Below are 19,816 nucleotides of genomic sequence, written 5' to 3' on the forward strand. Positions count from 1 at the left end.
TTTGTGTCACTTAAGACCTTCTTCAGCCCTTCAGTCTAAATGAAGTCTTTTCTGTTACTCTTCTCATAGTACTTTATTTTCTTCTTTCAGATGGCAGTTATTATAATTATTTTAAGTTCCAGTTCATACAGATTATTCGGGCATTTGTTCTGCTCAATGTCTCTCCCTCTGCTAGGCTGTAAGGAAGCAAGCGAATCAGTTTTCCATGTGCATGGTTAGCATTCACCAGAGACTATTTGAATAAGTGAATGGATGAATGAATGGTGACTGCCTTTGTGTTTCATAAGTGCACGATGCTACCAAGTAAGCAGATTTGGTCTCCTGTAAGGTTATGAGCCTGAAAATGAGTAGGAAGTGGTATGAATATTCAGTTCTTCTCAGAGGGCAAGTAGGATATATATAGAAATTTTGCCTTTAATTTGAATATTGGGAAGTTATTCAAGACTTCAATGATAAGAGTAAAGGAATACCATTCAGATTAAAGTCGATTCCAAAGTGAATCAGTGCTTCCCTAGTGGCTCAGCTGGTAAAGAATCTATCCACCTGTAATGCTGGAGACCTGGGTTGGGAAGATCCCCTGGAGAAGGGAAAGGCCACTCACTCCAGTATTCTGGCCTGGAGAATTCCATGGAATGTGTAGTCTGTGGGGTTGCAAAGAGTTGGACCCGACTGAGCGACTTTCACTTTCAAAGTGAATCAGCCAGAAGGTAGAACAAGCAGCTTTTCCCACTAAAGCAGATCCCAGACACTTGCTTCTTGTTTCTTTGTTTTCTGAGACCAAGGTAAAATGAACTGTAAAAAGAGGAAAGTGCTGTTTTTAAAATGTTTTCACTACTAAAGAAAAAGCAAGAGTGCAGGAACACTTCCCTGCATGAATCCTGGGGTAGAGGCTGCTTGGTTGTCTTCCGGGAGTTCCTGCCACTCCCATCTTTCAGGTTGAAATGCTGAATGAACATGAAGGATGCAAAGGCTGTTTTGGGTTGGTCACCACCTTCCGCTCAGATCAGTGGTAGAGCACTGAGAAAGCGTGGCACGTTGCTCTCAGAGCACTGGGAACCCTGAATGTCTCTCTTCCAAGTGCTTTTATGAAGTATTTCTTAATTTCTGTGAATTTTTCTCTTACTTATTTATTTTTTTTAATTTTCAGGTGTTGGTAAATCATGCTTATTGCTACAGTTTACAGACAAGAGGTTTCAGCCAGTGCATGACCTTACTATTGGTAAGTGTTGTAAAGAGATGAGACGCATTCACAAATTTGGGATAGTGGACATGGAATATGCTAGAGAGCTCATTGCATTAATAAGGAGTCAGAAATCAGTGAAACTGGATCTGTTGCTGTACCAGAGTTTAGTCTCCATCACTGGGTTTAAAATAACTATCTATAGTAAAAATAATATTACACAACTCTGTAAGAGTGGTTGGAATGCAGCAGACAATCATACTTGATCTTGATTGTGTTTAACGATGGAACAGAAGATTGGGAGACAGTGTATCTCAAGACGGCTGGGTAACAGCAGAGACTGTGGACCGGTTTGTTGGAGTTCGGATCAGGGCTTTGCCACTAGCTGGACACACCCCTTCCCCACTCCATGCCTCAGTTTCTTTGTCTGTAAAATGAGAAAAGTAGTAGGACCATCTCACAAAATCGTTGTGAACAGTAAATGAGTTAATAAATGTGATGCATTGAAGCAGTGCCTAGCAGTGTGGTAAGTGCTCCAGGCCTGCCTGTAATTATTAATCCAGAAAAACTACCATCAAGCATTTTTTGGTTTCCTCAATTGTGAAGAATAAATGAGAGTTCCTGGTAAGAGATGGTCAACAAATTTTAGCTATTATTACTGTTAGCTCTACTGGTTGTTTTTAGTGATGTTATTCATTAATATGCAAAAGTATAAAATTAAGTGAAAAACAAAAAACTTGAAGTAAGTGTGCTCTTTCAGGGTTCTTAATCTGTTTTAAAAAATGACACCCCGAAAGCTAAAGAATCCAGATTTCTTCTTCTGTGGCTGCAATAGAGATTAGTCAGCCATGTATAAATAAGGTAATTGGAAATCTAGTTAAAGTTTGCAGCTGATAGCTTAGTGTGTGTTTTCAGCCAGCGTCTGCTTGTTTTCTATAGGTATCATTAACTCACTAGTCATAATAAGTTGATTCTCATGTCCTGTGTATTTTTAAAGTACCAAGTCGAAGATACAGTTTATAAATCAGATTATTTGATCAGTTGATGGTATTCACCCAAGCCTAATGTACTTTGTGCATATATTAAACATCTTTCCTTACTGGCTACTTATAGTAAGAACATGCAGATTCCATTTTCATCTTGGCAGTTTTAATTATATCTGCTAATGATGGGTAAGACAGGTGTTGCTCTTTCATGCTGGTTCTCATGATGCGTTTTAACTTGGGTGAGCTCCTTTTTTGTAGGATCTGTTCTTTAATAGGTCTGCACCTTGAGACCACCTCTTAGGCATGACTAGGTCCTGAGACAGCTAGCCAGTTGTTTTTTTTATAGGGTGCTGTCAAAAGTGTCTTCCTTTTCACTGAAGCGCACCCTGTAGGGAGGATAGGCCTGAGCCTCGCTGCTGGCAGAGGATAGGCTCTGCTGTGGAGAGAGATAGGGAAGTAGGTCGGGAGGCGTTCTCAGCAAACCGTAACTCATGTGACTGCACTGGCCGGCTTCCCTCTGGGCTCGCTGATGGGAGGCCCTGGGAATTCAGAGGAGAAAGGCAAAAAAAGCTGAGGGTCTTCTCCCCTCTCTGCCAGGGTTTACTGTGTGTCCTCCATGGCTTCAGTACAAGCCCCTGCCTGTCAGAGTCACTGGCTGTCTGGTTCCTGGGCTCAGGAAATCCTGGTTTCTCTTTCTGCCCCCACCCTCCAGCCCCCCGGCTTGGGGACAGCAGCAACTTCCGGCTGTTACTGATCTCTGGGTTGCGTTACCTTCTGCTCCTTGGGTTTCTCAGCCCTTCCTTCAATGTAACCAATTCCGTACTTTAAATCCCCTCTGTTTTAAATGCTTAAGTATGGTTTCTATTTTTCTGGTTGGACGCCAACTACTATATTCATGACACCCATCACTAGAATTTCTTTTTCTGACACAGAAATCATTTAGAAGGTCCTTAGTACATACTTTTTCGAGGAGTGTAGAATGATTGGTAAAGTAGGCATGAGGCAGTGTCTTGATCCTGCTGCATACTTGCCTTTTGCTTGATGAATAGAGGAAGGTGACAAGGTTAAGGTTGGGTTGTGATGAAGAATTATTAACTGATAGCAAAGAGGAAATAAAAGGCAAGGGAAGACTATATAAAATGTTCCTTACCCTTTGACTGCTATCTCAGTGAGAACTGTGCCGGAATCAAAGAGCCATCTATAATAGCTTCCTGGGCACAGTTTCACTGAGGATCCAGACTCCAGCCTTGCCATCCAGAGGATGGCTTAGGGGCTGTTTCTGTAGACCAGCAGGATCAGCATTGTGTGGGAGTTGTTACAGAATCTACGGGCTCCCATTTTGCAGCTCAACAGGGTCTCCAGGTGATTCACATGAACGTTAAAGGCTGAGAATCACTGGATCAGTGGCTTTTGTGAGTATGTGTGTGGATTCCCCAGGTGGAAATAGGCTTCATATTGTTGACCCTGTGCACACGCCCACACACATCCTGGCCCCTGGCTTCCTTTATTTGCGCTTCTTCTGAGATCCTGCTTCCACTGAGCTCCTCATCTGCACAGTCCTGCCCAGGACCTTTCTGTCACCAGAGTCTAGAACTACTCTGGATTGGATTCATGTGACTGGCTATCTGACCACCCCTGCCATCCTTTCAGCTCACACACCTGGTTCCTAACACTAAAAGTTTATTTACCCCATCAGATGTAAAATCCATTGATTCTGCCATCTTTGTACTCTCACCTCTCTTGCTTTCTTACTTCTCCCCTTACCCAGCTTTAATTCTAAGCCTTATAGTTACATCATTATAATTACCCCTGTGTACACCCTCAGCTGCCTTGTCCTCCCTCTTAGTTATAGCCCACTCATTCCCACTATGTTTATTTTACTTCTTTGTAGTGGACAGTTTGACAAATCCTGATCCAGAAGCTAGGCCATTTATATGTTCATTACACCTTGCTTCCTCTCTCCCCCGCTTTAAACCATCAGCTTCTAAGAAGTGACTGCTGAAAGTGAAAGTATACTCTTGGGGAAAAGGTGGTATTGTTTCCCATATCAGGTGCCCCACAAGAGATCAATTAAAAGTATTCTTCATTTATTTGGAATTCAGTTTTCTGATAAAGTTATTTAGAATGTCATTGCCGAGAACTAGGAAGATAGCTTAAAAAACCTTCTGAGCATCCAGTTCAGATCTCACAAAGACCATTTTCCTGATCCTAGAACATAAGGATACTTTCCTGACGGGTTGTGATTGTTATGCTGCTGTTGCTAAGTTGCGTCAGTCATGTTCGACTCTGTGCAACCCCGTAGACGGCTGCCTACCAGGCTCCTCCGTCCCTGGGATTCTCCAGGCAAGAACACTGGAATGGGTTGCCATTGCCTTCTCCGTGTGATTGTTATGAAAACACTGTAAAAATCCAAAGAAAGTTAAATTCCCCATGTAAACTTGCCTTTGGCCCTCCAGCAACCACTGTGAAGAATTTGGTATGTGTATCACCTTGTTGAGTTTTTAAATATATTATAAACACACATACAGAGCTGTTCTCATTTTTGCTTTTCCTCCGCGGATGTCCTAAAGTACCTGTTCTTACCTTTGCCTTGACTGCAGCTTGTGAATGACGTTAATATTTGTGAACTGGAGGAAGAAAAGTCGCTATTTGACTTTTCAACTCTTTAGTTTTTAGTGCGGCTGAACTTTTTAAAATATGTTTAAGAAACACTTCTGTGTCTTTTCTTTGAATTATGTGGTTTTATCTTTGCCCTCTCTTCTACTAGTTTTCTTTAGTCAAATTCATTGATGCTTTTTGTTTTGACTTTCAAGCCTTACTAAGGAAGGGATCCCCTTTCGTGTGTATGCATTATATACATATTCTTTAAAATATTCTTCTCATACTATAAATTTATACTTCATCTGGTATATGGTCATGTAGATTATTTTCTTTAATCCCTACATAACTTGTGGCCCCACATCATTAATTAAATAAGCCATTCTTTCTTTCTTATTTGATTTAGCCTTTGTTATGTGCTAAATCTCTATATATATCAGCCTGTTTGGGGACTCTCTCTTTTTTTTTTTTTTCCTATTTCATGAGGCAATATCATACTGGCATTTACAGTCACTTTCTAGTTACTTAATGTGTGATTGACGGTTTTCCTTTTCTAAAAATTTTCTAAATTTCTAAAAAATTTTCTGAATTTTCTTATTTTTGTATATTTGTTCTCCAGTTGAACTTTAGTCTGTTTGCCAAATTGCAAAAAATTTAGTGAGGCTTTTAAAATTTGGTAGGAAATATATTAAATTTATGGACTAGTTTGGAGACAGTTTATGCTTTTACTGTATTAAGATTAGCAGTTTATACACATAAGATGTTTTCTTTTATTCCAGCTTTTAAAATGCTTTTAAGTAAAGTTTTATATAAGGTCTTGTGCTTTGACATTATTTTTGTATTTTATGGATTTTGTTGCTATTGTAAACAGGTTTTTCCCACCATTATTACTGTTTAATTATTTTGCATGTTCTAGGTAGACATTTTGGCCTTATCTGTAAGTCAGTTTTTTCCTAGCTAATATCTATACCTTTTGTTTCTGCTAGTATCTATAGTTTTGTTTCTAGGAGTATCAGCCTTCTTTGACACCAGTCTCTGTTTTGAACTTCTGCAGTTTCTAAGTTCCAGGAGTACATCCTTTTTCTTTCTCAAGACGGTCTAAGGAAGGCTCCTTATGGCTGTTAACTTGATACCAGCCCTGCTGTCTGCTTTGGCAGTGCCATCTGCGGGGAGGAGCCTCACCCTGCCTCTGCACCTCCACGTGCCCTGGCTCTGGCAGGGGGCCGTTTCTCACTGGGGCTGTCAGCAGCAGTCACCTCATGAGGTTGTGTCATCATTAGTTAGAAATCTTGGAGTATAGTATGAAATAATAATGCATCCATGCAAAATACTTACTGTGTGCCAGGCAGTAAGTATATGGTAACTAAGGCATGTGGTAACTTTATTTTAAATTGAAGTATAACTAATTTACAATGTTAAGTTAGTTTCAAGTGTACCGCAAAGTGAATCAGTCATACATATATACATATATGTGTTCTTTTTCAGATTCTTTTCCATTATAGGTCGTTACAAGATCTTGAGTACTGTGCTATATAGTAGGTCTCTGTTGTTTACCTATTTTAATGTAGTAGTGTGTATGTGTTTATCCCAGACTCCTAATTTATGTCTGCCCCCCATCCCCTTTGATAACCATAAGTTTGTTTTCTGTGTCTGTAGTGCATTTGTATCATTTCTTAGATTCTACATATGTAATAACTCTTAATCTTGAAGAAATTTTTAGATGGGTATCGTTAATATGATTTACACATAAGAAAAACTAAAACAGAAGAGATATAGTAACTTGCTCAGGGTCACACAATTAGTTGGTATTGATTGTTAAATACTAAATAAATGTTTACTATGCAAGGATGCAAGCACTTACTCTACAAGGATGATCACGATCCAGAGGTAATTTAGAAAGTGTGTATTTACGCTCAGAGTGTTTTGTCCTGGAAGGTTGGAAGTGAGTAAGTAACATCTGAAAAAATAAGCATCACTCCCTGACAGTGTCAGGTAAATGAGGCCTGGCCTTTGGCTCCACAGATAATTTCTCTGGCAGCCAGAATTGGCTGTTAATTGAAAATGTATCTGGGAAGAGAGGCTCAAGGGCGTAGGGGATGATGGTTTATCTCATTAAGAAAAAAAGAAAACTTTCTAAATAAGCTTCTTAAGCATACACACACACACACACACACACACAAATATATACTTAACTAAAACGATCTAAAATTTTTTCAGTCCAGAGATGTGTAAGGTTTGGGGTTTTTGTTTGTTTCTAAAATTTCTAGGACACTTCAGCTTTCAGCATTTTCTTTTGCCGTATAGAATACAAAGGTAAAGCCAGCACTGGATGAACCCAGTTATGAGAAGGTAGATTGGAAAGAGTTATGTTTTTGAAGCTAAACTTGAATTCTTTGTTTCTGTTTCACTTGATAGGAAAACAGAAATCATAGTTTTTCAGTAATCAACTGTGCTTGTCAAGTTTTTTCTTATCTCATTCCTGGATAATATAGTAGTAGCCTTTTAAAACTAGTTTCTTGGCTTCTTGTTTTTGTTCTCTGTCTGTTTTGTTACTAATAGGATCAGTAAGTGAAGTTAAAATGGCAATCTTTCTGTATTTTCCTGCTTTAGAAACAGTCTTGATTTTCATATAACGTGGTTTTAAAATTAGGTGTGTTTTTAGAGGCAAAATCTTTGAAGACTTTTTAAGCATCAGTAGTCTCTGTATGTACTTTGAATAAAGGGCTAAATATGCCAAAACTCAACTGTGGGTTAAGTTAAGCAAAGGGATTATTAGAGTATCTAGATTATTAGGGATATTAAAGTGTCTGGAGTTTAATGTAGAATTCACAGGAGGTTGGGAACATGGACTTGGAAATGGGCAGGAGTGAAGCATCCTAAGAGGCTGGAAAGCAGAAACCATAACAGCCATCCTCCCGTCAAAGGACCAGTCAGTTTTGCCAGTCAGTTTGAGTACCTTCATCCCTCTGCTCAGGGTGCTGGTCCTTGCTTGCCTTTGCCTACCCATCCATGGTGTCAGTCAAGGGTCTGTTTCTAATTTGCCGTTGTTTTTCATCAAATTTGACGTTACATATTGGATTTAAGAAATCTTGAATCCCACTGAGCAGTGCAGATGTTTTTGGATAGTGGTTAAAAGCCTTCCCATGGCAGTGGGAGGAAAACTGAGATTTCTCTCTGTGGCTACAATAGATTCATGAAAAGGCTTCCATTTTCTCAATTGTCTTGCTGATCTGTAGAATTTTGTACTTTAGGACATTCCTTTTAAATAGTGGGCATTTCAAAGAGCACCTGTACCGTCCTTAGCTGCCGCTAGTTTCTTTCCTCAGCCACTCATTTTCGTGTCACTGAGTAAGCTGGTGGATTGTTGTTTTGGGTATCCTCCCACCCTGTGGCATAGACGGTATATGACTATATGCATATAGATAGGTAGATGTGTAAACACTGTAGTGGTTTTATATGAGGTTAATTGTATAGTTTTGCATTTTTCTTTCTAGTACATCCTGACTCCTAGGTCTTTTCTCTGTGCTTTTCCTGTATTTCTGAGTCTGAGAAACATACCATTAGTTTCTTTGTATTGACTTTGCCCCTAGTATGGAAAAAATAATAAAATACAGAATAAAAACTCAATCAAGTTACATATCCTGAAAGGGTAAATCACCTTTCTATCTCACCTTCCTGATCACAGTTGGGGGAATTATAGGAGATGCTGAAATGAAATTCTGGCACTGGGCAGTATGCCCTTCCCTGGGCAACTAAAAGCTGTTTTTCTGCCAGGATGACATCTGGTTTCTGGGGACCATGTGTGTCTCCCCGTCACCCTGACTCTGATCTAAATACTGAAAGAACACACTCCAAGCAGTAATGATTTGGTGTAATGTAAGTGATAGACTTCTTGCAGAGTCTCCTTCACAGCTGTTTGCTCTTCTGAAATTATCCCCTCTTTTTCTCCTCCTCCTATTTTGATGATTGAATGAGTATTTTCAAAGATGGTAAATTCAAGGAAAAAAGCCAGAGTAGTAAGCTGATAAGTGTAAAGTTTGTATTCCCTTAACCTGCAATCCTGTCTCCTGTAATTTGCCAAAAATCATAATCATAAGTTGAAAAATATATGCAGAAAATTCATTTCAGCATTAACTACTTAGTGAAGATTTGAAAACAACCAAAACTTGTAGCAATAGAGTACCAACTTAATAAAATGCATGTATATCTAAAGATACATAACACACAGGACTATTATGTGGCCATTAAAAATAATGGTATAGTTTTATATAATTTTTTAATTGAAAAAGTACTCTGTGGTATGGAATAATGTTTATGACATAGTGACTGAAAAGCAAATTGCAGGACAGCATTTATGTATTCCCATTTATATAAAACTGTATGCTTCTATGTGTATTTATTCATGCTGAGATGTCTGAAAATATGTTTAAACAGTGGTCATCTCTAGTGAATGAACTTGCAGATTTCTTTCCTAGTTGATAACCCATGATGGAACTAAGACTATGATGTTGAAATTCATCTGTCCATTTTAGTGATTGTTAAACCACATTAATAATTTTTAAGAAATTGGTTCTTGAATCTCATTTCTAGTTATTTTTAATATTATTGAGCCTGCAAAACATGAAGGCCACAGTTGATGTCTACACAAGACTCAGATATCTTAGTGTTAAATTATATTCTTAGCCTATGTCTTATGAATACCTCTGCCTTAACTTATACATTTTCTAAGGATGGGAGTTGTATTTGTTAATCTGTGTATTATTTTGCATAGCATGTCCTAGAAATACCCTTTTTAAAAAAAATCCTTAAATGTGAAATATATTTCCACTAATTTGCCTAACAAAACACTTTCTGTTCTATTCAGGTGTTGAGTTTGGTGCTCGAATGATAACTATTGATGGAAAACAGATAAAACTTCAGATATGGGATACGGTAAGTATAGCGAAAATACCTTGTATGACCTCAGTAAAGTCATTTTGTAAAAGTACATTGTTGTGTATTTGTTCAGTTTTAATGTTATCTTATGACTGTTATGGTTTGTTAGACACCAGTGTTCCTGCAACCATGACATAAAATGTGGTAACAGAAAAGATTCATTTTTATCATGCAATATTTTCAACAGAGGTATGCTGGGTGTCAGGTATAGGGGAACATATTTGAGCAAATTCTCAGGCTATGGGATATAAATAGAAGTGCTCCAGAAACTATGTTTTTAAGAAAAACAAGCAGCATGTCTAAAGTATACATGTGAATTAAAATATATGAATGTCAGCACCATAGAGTCACTTGATCTGATAGTTTATTAGTTTATTCTAAAAGTGTGATCTAGTCCTGAGCACTTGATGCTGCTTTGCTCCCAGCCCTGTCGTTTGCATTCATTGAACACCAGTTCAGCATCCTGTCACATAGTTTTTAACGGCAGTTTCTCATCTGAACCACGGAAAGTTATTTGCATGACTATTTTCTTTATTTTCCCATCTCTGCATAAAAGAGAAGTACTTTATTGTATACATTTGATATGTAGAGACCTCAAAGAGCCTTTGCTTATGTAGCTTATAACTATCACTGTCACTAGAGATTAAAGCTGAGAAACATATTAAACAGTTCATTATTAATTGATTATAGAATAACCCTGAAACAATGCAATTTTTATGGAAGTTGACCATTTTCCCAAGACAAAAAGCTATTTTCCAGTGTGAAGAGTGTCATTTTGTTACATTTTGAAAATTGTCTTTACACTCTGCTTAGTAGAAGACAGCTGGATTCTTGTGTCGCCCTCTGCATCAAGTCTTTTGTGTGTTGTTTTCTTGAAGTCTATGAAGAGAATGGCTCCGCCCATCAGAACAAGATGCAGTTTCCCCCTCAGTCTCTCTCCTCAGGAAGCTTCCATAAGCCTCTTAACCTTCTCCATCAGAGGGCAGACAGACTGAAAACCACAGTCACAGAAAACTAACCAATCTAATCACATGGACCACAGCCTTGTATAACTCAGTGAAACTATGAGCCATGCCATGTAGGGCCACCCAAGACAGATGGGTCATGGTAGAGAGGTCTGACAAAATGTGGTCCACTGGAGAAGGAAATGGAAGCCACTTCAGTATTCTTGCCTTGAGAACCCCATGAACAGTATGAAAAGGCAAAAAGATAAGACACTGAAATATGAACTCCCCAGGTCGGTAGGTGCCCAGTATGCTACTGGATGGCATCACCAACTCAATGGACATGAGCTTGAATAAACTCCGGGAGTTGGTGAGGGTGGACAGGGAGGCCTGGCATGCTGCAGTCCATGGAGTCGCAAAGAGTCGGACACAGCTGAGCAACTGAACTGAACTGAACTGATGAAGAGAATACAGCCTCACACAAATAGGTAGTTGGGGAATGGGGGGCCTCATGGGCCCTTCAGGAGTCTCAGGGACTCCCAGGGGTCCAAGTATCCCACTGTAAGCACCACTACCTTAGGGCAATTAGGACTTAATTCTTCACTGAACCCTAGTTGAGAAAACCCAAAAGGTTTAAGATGACAAACAGCGTGTCTCTAAACTAGTAAATGAAATGGAAAATACAGGGAATTTTACTGCCGCATGCCCCTGGTCTTTTTTTTTCTTCCTAATCTTGCAGTCTTAGTGTCTCACCTGTCACCTTTAATAGCCGTTACTGAAGGAAGGTACCTTGAAGAATATTCAGTCTCTCAGACTGGATTCTCAAGAACGCCGAGCGAATTTCTGAAGGCTGTCACGAGACCTAGGTTTCCTTATCTTTCCTGTGTACCACACAGTCATCCCAAAATGCGAAACCCTAAATCTCTGCCTTGCTCTGTTCCAGAATCATATATGGGACTCTGTTTTTATGCTTCCTTGTTTCCTCTTTCTGCAGTGCAGATTTATGCATACACCATTTCTTAGTGTTTCCCCCACCTCCAACTTGTAGCATCTCGTAACTTTCAGGATTTATGTTCTCTCAAGCAACGAGACTTCAAAACTGCGTAGAAAAGAGAAAAGTAAAATATGCAAACTCCCTTGTTTCCTAGAGATTTTAATTAATGATCTCTAACCAAAAGGATGATGCTGTGAAAGTGCTGCACTCAATATGCCAGCAAATTTGGAAAACTCAGCAGTGGCCACAGGACTGGAAAAGGTCAGTTTTCATTCCAATCCCAAAGAAAGGCAATGCCAAAGAATGCTCAAACTACCGCTCAATTGCACTCATCTCACGCTAGTAAAGTAATGCTCAAAATTCTCCAAGCCAGGCTTCAGCACTACGTGAACTGTGAAATTCCAGATGTTCAAGCTGGTTTTAGAAAAGGCAGAGGAACCAGAGATCAAATTGCCAACATCTGCTGGATCATGGAAAAAGCAAGAGAGTTCCAGAAAAACATCTATTTCTGCTTTATTGACTGTGCCAAAGCCTTAGACTGTGTGGATCACAATAAACTGGAAAATTCTGAAAGAGATGGGAATACAGACCACCTGACCTGCCTCTTGAGAAATCTATATGCAGGTCAGGAAGCAACAGTTAAAACTGGACATGAAACAACAGACTGGTTCCAAATAGGAAAAGGAGTACGTCAAGGCTGTATATTGTCAGCCTGCTTATTGAGCTTCTATGCAGAGTACATCATGAGAAACGCTGGGCTGGAAGAAGCACAAGCTGGAATCAAAATTGTTGGGAGAAATATCCATAACCTCAGATATGCAGATGACACCACCCTTATGGCAGAAAGTGAAGAGGAACTAAAAAGCCCCTTGATGAAAGTGAAAGAGGAGAGTGAAAAAGTTGGCTTAAAGCTCAACATTCAGAAAACGAAGATCATGGCATCTGGTCCCTTCACTTCATGGGAAATAGATGGGGAAACAGTAGAAACAGTGTCAGACTTTTTTGGGGGGCTCCAAAATTACTGCAGATGGTGACTGCAGCCATGAAATTAAAAGACGCTTACTCCTTGGAAGAAAAGTTATGACCAACCTAGACAGCGTATTGAAAAGCAGAGACATTACTTTGCCAACAAAGGTCCGTCTAGTCAAGGCTATGGTTTTTCATGTGGTCATGTATGGATGTGAGAGTTGGACTGTGAAGAAAGCTGAACGCCAAAGAATTGATGCTTTTGAACTGGTGTTGGAGAAGATTCTTGAGGGTCCCTTGGACTGCAAGGAGATCCAACCAGTCCATTCTGAAGGAGATCAGCCCTGGGATTTCTTTGGAGGGAATGATGCTGAAGCTGAAACTCCAGTACTTTGGCCACCTCATTCGAAGAGTTGACTCACTGGAAAAGATTCTGATTCTGGGAGGGATTAGAGGCGGGAGGAGAAGGGGACGACAGAGGATGAGATGGCTGGATGGCATCACTGACTTGATGGACGTGAGTCTGAGTGAACTCCCTGGTGTGCTGCGATTCATGGGGTCGCAAAAAGTCAGACATGACTGAGCGACTGAACTGAACTGAACTGAACCAAAAGGAAATTATTGTCTACTTCTGTATTGATAGTTTTTCTTCTTTTCCAGAAGTGATTGTTTTACAGAAACCAGTTTCCTTCCTTAGCTAATAAAACATTCTTGTGCAACCCAAATCCTTTACTGTAGTGTGAACTAAACTACTTATTTATTCTTTAATGTGTTTTTCATATATTGTGCCTCGAATAAATGCTTTGCTTGAAGTCACTCTACATTAATGTCTACCTCCCACCTGTGGTCTCCTGTTTTTCTTACATGATAATGTTAAAAGAATCTGAAGTCAGCAGTTACATCCTCTTAAGTCTTTTTTCAAAGTAAATATTCTTAAATTTGTCAAACCATTCAACATCTCTTCTTTCCTAGATCTTTGCAACCTTTATTTTTCTTCTCAGAATTTTCTTAAGTTTCTATATGAAATTCCCTTTAAAAACCTAGAATTAAATAGTCCCGGTTGACTTTTTCTCCATCCTTGCTGTTGACACTGCTGCTGCTGCTGCTAAGTCATTTCAGTTGTGTTCGACTATGCGACCGCATAGACGGCAGCCCACCAGGCTCCCCCGTCCCTGGGATTCTCCAGGTGAGAACACCGGAGTGGGTTGCCATTTCCTTCAATGCATGAAACTGAAGAGTGTAAGTGAAGTCGCTCAGTCGTGTCCGACTCTTAGCGACCCCATGGACTGCAGACCACCAGGCTCCTCCGTCCATGGAATTTTCCAAGCAAGAGTACTGGAGTGGGGTGCCATTGGCTGTTGAGACTAAGACAGCCTAAAAATTACTGTTATTCTTGTTAATCTTGCTGTCATCCAAACCAGAAGTCTTACTCTTGCATGTAAACTTCAGAATCTTTTTCCTTGATAACAGCAGTCCTTGATCACAGGTCTAGATTTTTAAGTTGAGTAAAGTACCTGAGATTCCATGTTTGGGCCCTGGACAGCTCAGTTGGCTACTTAGAAATCCTTTTTTCTCTTTTGGCTGTCAGCTGTGTTCCATGTAGCTAGAGTTGTTAGATAAATGACTAACAATGAAACTAAAAGGTAAGACTGTAGTATTGATTCTCACAAATGTTAATTTTCTAACTTTATTGGCTGTTTGGTATCATTCAAGATGACACATTTGAGTGTCTGCTATAAATAAACTTCACGATTCTGAACTGGGCTATCCGACAAGGAGATCTAAAGGAAAAAAGATAAGCATGTGAATAGTGTGTTCATTTTATCTAATCAATAGTATTAGACCCAAATGATCACATGAAGTTGTTTTTGGATTTGTGAAGGGGAAAGGCTAAGTATAGGCTCTGGTGGACAAGCTTCCTAGCTTTGTGAGAAGATTATGGAGCTTGGACTGGTCCTCAGAGGGAATAGATAGTGGGGAAGTAGAAGAGAAAAATTTTCAGACAAAGAGTTAAAACAGAGGCACAGAAGCAGGAATATTCAGAATATGGATAGAATACCAGTAGGGAAAAAATGGCTGTATGAATAAGACTTTTATTGAAAAATAATGTAAAATTCTAGAGAAACAAATAGAAATCAGATGCCCAAGAGGTTAGGATTTACATTCAGGGTAAGGATTTTTGAACGCTAGCTTGATGCATGTAGAGTTGTATATTAATGGAGGTAACAGAAGAGGAGGAGCAGTTAAATTACCAAACGGGTTACTACAAAAATTGTTATCAACAGAAAGGCACATAGAGAAACCAATTTGGGGGAATCTTTATATCCTTGGTTGCTTTTAGGAGTCCCTTTCTGCAAATAATGCTGTAACTTGTTAAGTTTCAAACTTCTAAAATCTCTTTAAGCCACCATCTTAGAGTGAAGAGGATGAAAAACATCTATATATCATAAATTGATTTTCTTTTCACTTAAAACAGTATCAGTTGATCACAGTTTAGACAGGTTTATATTAAAGTGTTTTTTTAAGACTAGATTACTTTGCCTTAATATGATCAAGATAATTAACCATTGGGCTAGCTTTCTGCAGTTAGTTGTTTAGTAGGCCAGAGTATGGAATATTGTTCCTACAAATCAGGTCTCAAGAAACTTGTGAATACTGATCTTTGCTTATTACAGAGTAACCATAGATTTTAAGATGCATAGCTGCGTTCATAACAATCACTTGGAATGTTGTCATTTTTTGCTTGAATTTTTGTTTGATTTTGTAATTATGGCAAGATCCAGATCCAGTGGATTTAGTATAAAGTGATGCATAATATACATTATTTCCATATTGCAACATGTTTGTTCTTTGTAAAACAATTTAGGAGGAATGGGAATGATATACAGATATGTGCTGATCTCATAAGAGTTATTCTATATGACCTGTAGCAATGTACGGTTAACCCTTGAACAGTGTGGGGTTAGGGTTGCCAACCCTCCGTAGTCAAAAATCTGGATATATAGTTGGCCCTTCTTCTCCATGGTTCTTCCTATCCCTGGTTCTTTCACGTCCGTGGATTCAACCAACCTCAGACTATTTTCCATTGAAAAAGTTCCGCATATAAGTGGACCCACAGAGTTCAAAACCATGTTGTTCAAAGGTCAACTATATTCATTTTAATTCATCCCACAGAAGATCCCACCAAGATCGATTTAAAGAACATTTACGTTTGCTCTTTGTATAGACTTGGGAGATAGAAGAGCTCTAAACGTGATTTTCGTCTTGAACACATAAAATACTTACCTTTTTTGTATTGTTTACCACGTAATCCTTCCTTGGTATATATCATTCACAGTGAAGTAAATCTGTTAAAAATCTAGTCCTTAGTTTTCCCATGCTCAGCAGTTAAAGAGCAAATTCCCATAAGACTGGCCTTTTGAACTTGGATTTGAGAGAATTTTTTTTAAGCTGTATCCCAATAAATTTTATAAAAATAATTGTAAGGAGTTTCATACTTCCAGCTAGTATCTAGTGTTTTAACCTCAAACTCTGTGAAATGAGTTGGCTCTTTTTACAGCCCTTTTATGTGATGGCTTTCTCAGTATCTAATTTATCACAAGACATAGTGCCAGAATTACTTTTAAGTTACCAAAAGAAGGTCTCATTCTTTAGTTTCCACTGGGAGCAGTTCTTTTTTACTGAATCTTAGTATGTTAGGACCTACTGATGTCCACTCATTTAGGTGGACATCAGTATGGATGTGACATCAGGATGGAGTGATAATCGTGTGGTGCATTTGCCTGAGACATTAGAATTCATTCTTTCACTCAGCAGGCTTTCTCTGCATGTCTGGTGTGTGCCGGACCCAGTGCTAGGCCCTGGGAGGATAGTAAGAACCACAGTAACAGCACCTGAGTATTACTACTAAAACAGGGCAGAACCTGAGCTGTCCGTGTGCATTCTGAGGGTGGGATGGACTGAATATTTACGCTGGAAGATCAGAACTCAGAATGCAAGGAGTTACTAGATTTTTAATTAAAAAATTGTGAAAACAGGCTTTGTTGTGTACTTAATTTACATGCCATTTTTTTCTCAAAGTTTGAAATGATTAAAAATGAAGTTACTTTCGATAAGAACTGCCTCAATTTTAAACTCAGAGGCAAAAGGCATATCCCACACCAGCCTTTCTTAAAAAGCAGAACACTAGTGCCACTAGTAGAAGAGAGAAATTAACTAGTATCTCTGAAGTCTGTTTTCACAAGTGGGTATTAAGATGACTTTTATGCCCTCCTGCCTTTTGACAAGCATTATATATCAAATACAGAGAAAATTGATTAAGTGTAGAGAAAAGAATTTCATAAATTCAGAACCGTTTTCTGTTTTTCATAATAAAATGATTGCTCAAAGAATTCCATCTGATCGCTGTTGAAAGCTCACTGCAGTTTATGATATAACTGATAAAATCTGCATCCTTGGCCTTCCAACAACCTTTATACCAGCAGATGGTGGGCGTAAAGATGTCATTCATCATTTATTTACAATGGACTTTATTTATTCTAGTGTCAACAGCTGCCCCAGGGAGTGGGTTATTGAATTCAAATGTGAGGCTCTGGGTTATTTGCTTCCTTTCAAATTTGTCTTCAGAGCTTAGTTGCTAGGAGTCCATTCTGTGTTCTAATAATGATTCATGTATTGTGAAGCCATTCAGTAAATTGGGTTGTCAGGGATTGCCAAAAAAGGTTTCGAGGTCTTGTTTTGGGGGGTGGGGGGTGTGGATTGCATGTGCATCTCGTTGACTTGAGCAGTAGTGGTATGATGTGACTTTTTCCTAAGACCGGTGAAGTTAGGATTTCTTCTTTTCCTTTATGTACTCTCTCCCTGTCCATATATTCCACATTTGAATAATAAGAAATCGTAGAGGACTGCTTATTAAAGGCAATTCTCAACCTTTTCTTCTCTCCTCACAGGCGGGGCAAGAGTCCTTCCGTTCCATCACAAGGTCATATTACAGAGGAGCAGCAGGGGCTTTGCTAGTGTATGATATTACAAGGTGAGAACTTGCAGATTGTTTCGCTCAGTGGTCAATGCAGAGAATTTTTCTAAGTATCAGTAGTAAAAGTATAACTTTGCCTTTTTGTCCTGACTGCTTGACTTTAAAACCTGTGTATCTTGAACTAAATTTAAATTTCCTACAGAAATCTGTAACTTAGTTTCTCTCTTATATAAATAAGCATTCCAAGTTGATCAGTTTGGTAATGATATTTATACATTGGAATTTCCTGAAGTGAGGTTACATTTAATTCCTAAACTGAACTAAAGTCGTTGAGCCATGACTCCAGATACTGTACTTAAAATCTGTTTCTTGTTTCATCATTGCATATGGCTAAAAATAATCTTTAATGGAATGTATACTGTTCACTGTATAGCACTAGGGAAAATACTTTGAAAATAGTCATCAGATTATCATTTATGTTTAGGAGAGACACATTCAACCACTTGACAACCTGGTTAGAAGATGCCCGCCAGCATTCCAATTCCAACATGGTCATTATGCTTATTGGAAATAAAAGGTAAAAAGACTATATCTTTAAATCTTTATTGCATAATGGTGAAGATGGATAGCTGTTTATGTGGTAACTGTTAAAGTGCCTGTCTTGTACATTGTCCAAAATATAAGTAATTGATTTCTTAAATGATGAAATTTTTAGAATATAAGAGGTTTCTTTTTGTTTTTAAAATACAGATCATAAGCTTTATTGGAATTTATTATTATTTGAAATAGTTTTTGTTGGAAGGTGTATTTTAAAGAATATTTTTGTGGAGTTTTATCTGATTGAAAGTGAAAGTGAATTCACTCAGTCGTACCCGACTCTGCAACACCATGGACTGTAGCCTTCTAGGCTCCTCCGTCCATGGGATTTTCAGACAAGAATACTGGAGTAGGTTGCCATTTCCTTCTCCAGGAGATCTTCCAGACCCAGGAATTGAACCCTGGTCTCCTGCATTGTAGGCAGATGCTTTACTATCTGAGCCACCAGATCTGATAAGTAATTTAAAATCAAACCCACTGATTTGTTTGGTGGCTAAGTTCAGTATTATCCAGAATACTTGGCAATAGAAATAAGGATCTGTGTAGAACTCAGAAAAACATTTTTTCCCTTTTTCAATGATTTAATAATATGTATTATATGAGTTAATGCAATACATGGATTAATCAGGTGTATTTCTACTTGAAGGCCGAAGCACTTCTATTAATAATATTGCTTAATAGATACCATGTTTAGTACTTTTAAGCCTACCTCTAGGACTTACATATTAGTGTCATCTTAATATTGTTTTTATAATCTTATTTTACTTTATATCTCTAGGTATTGTTAATTACAATGAATATCCTTGTGTTTATGTTTTTAATGATAGTATAATACATCAGAAAACAGTTTCTTGACCATAGTTTCTATAAACTTTAAAGAGTGTAGGAAATTTTTCACTAATTTAGTAGAAAATTACAGTGGTAACAATTAAAACTAGTATTTTAAAATTGCTAGATACAGAATTCATTCATTCTTCAGGTTTATAAAATAGTATTAAAAGATAATATTTTTAGAAATGTAAAAGCATGACTGTTACATGGTAATGAACCCAACAAAGCTTTTATTTATTTTATCCATTAATGAGGGAACCAGTAAGATAATACAGTTGGTTCAAAAGAGAACTCAAAATATCACACGTTGATAATCAGATAAGGAATGCTGAAGTGAATTTACAGATGGATACAAAACTGAACAAAATTGACAGACTGATAGCTGTATTCCACCAGGGCTCAGCGTGCATTTCCATGGGCAAGAATTACTTGCATTAGTGTCTGTTTTTCATAGGTTAGTTTCTCTTTAGTATATCTACAATCCTTGAGAACTTGAAGGTTGCAGTTAAAGCAGTGCTTAGAGGGAGATTATAACACAAAACACTTTCATTAGGGAAGAATTTCAAATCAGTAACCTAAACTTTACATTAAGATTAAAACTAGAAAGGTAAGAGCAATTTAAACCTAAGGTAAACAAAAATAAATAAGGAGGTTAATAAAAAGAAAACCAGTAAAACTAAAAGCTAGCTCTTGAGAAGACTGAGAAAAGAAGACATACAGTATCAATATTGGGAATAAAAGAGTATCATCACCACAGATCCTTTAGATATTAAAGGGATAGTAAGAGAGTAGTATAAACAAATGGATTGG

The 19,816-nt window shown here is 38.2% G+C and overlaps 1 protein-coding gene across 4 annotated transcripts in view; it reads left to right on the forward strand.

Moving 5' to 3' along the window:
* The window catches only part of RAB2A (RAB2A, member RAS oncogene family), a 65,143-nt gene that overhangs the window by 23,553 nt on the left and 21,774 nt on the right, over positions 1 to 19,816 (forward strand). For all 4 annotated transcript variants that reach the window (XM_027972978.3, XM_027972977.3, XM_027972979.3 and 1 more), the window contains 4 exons: positions 1,148 to 1,219; positions 9,629 to 9,696; positions 17,553 to 17,635; positions 18,063 to 18,155. In XM_027972978.3, the coding sequence (XP_027828779.1) occupies positions 1,148 to 1,219; positions 9,629 to 9,696; positions 17,553 to 17,635; positions 18,063 to 18,155 (316 nt within the window). The remainder of the gene's footprint in view (positions 1 to 1,147; positions 1,220 to 9,628; positions 9,697 to 17,552; positions 17,636 to 18,062; positions 18,156 to 19,816) is intronic.

This window comes from Ovis aries, chromosome 9 (assembly GCF_016772045.2).
Source record: "Ovis aries strain OAR_USU_Benz2616 breed Rambouillet chromosome 9, ARS-UI_Ramb_v3.0, whole genome shotgun sequence".
NCBI lineage: Eukaryota > Metazoa > Chordata > Mammalia > Artiodactyla > Bovidae > Ovis > Ovis aries.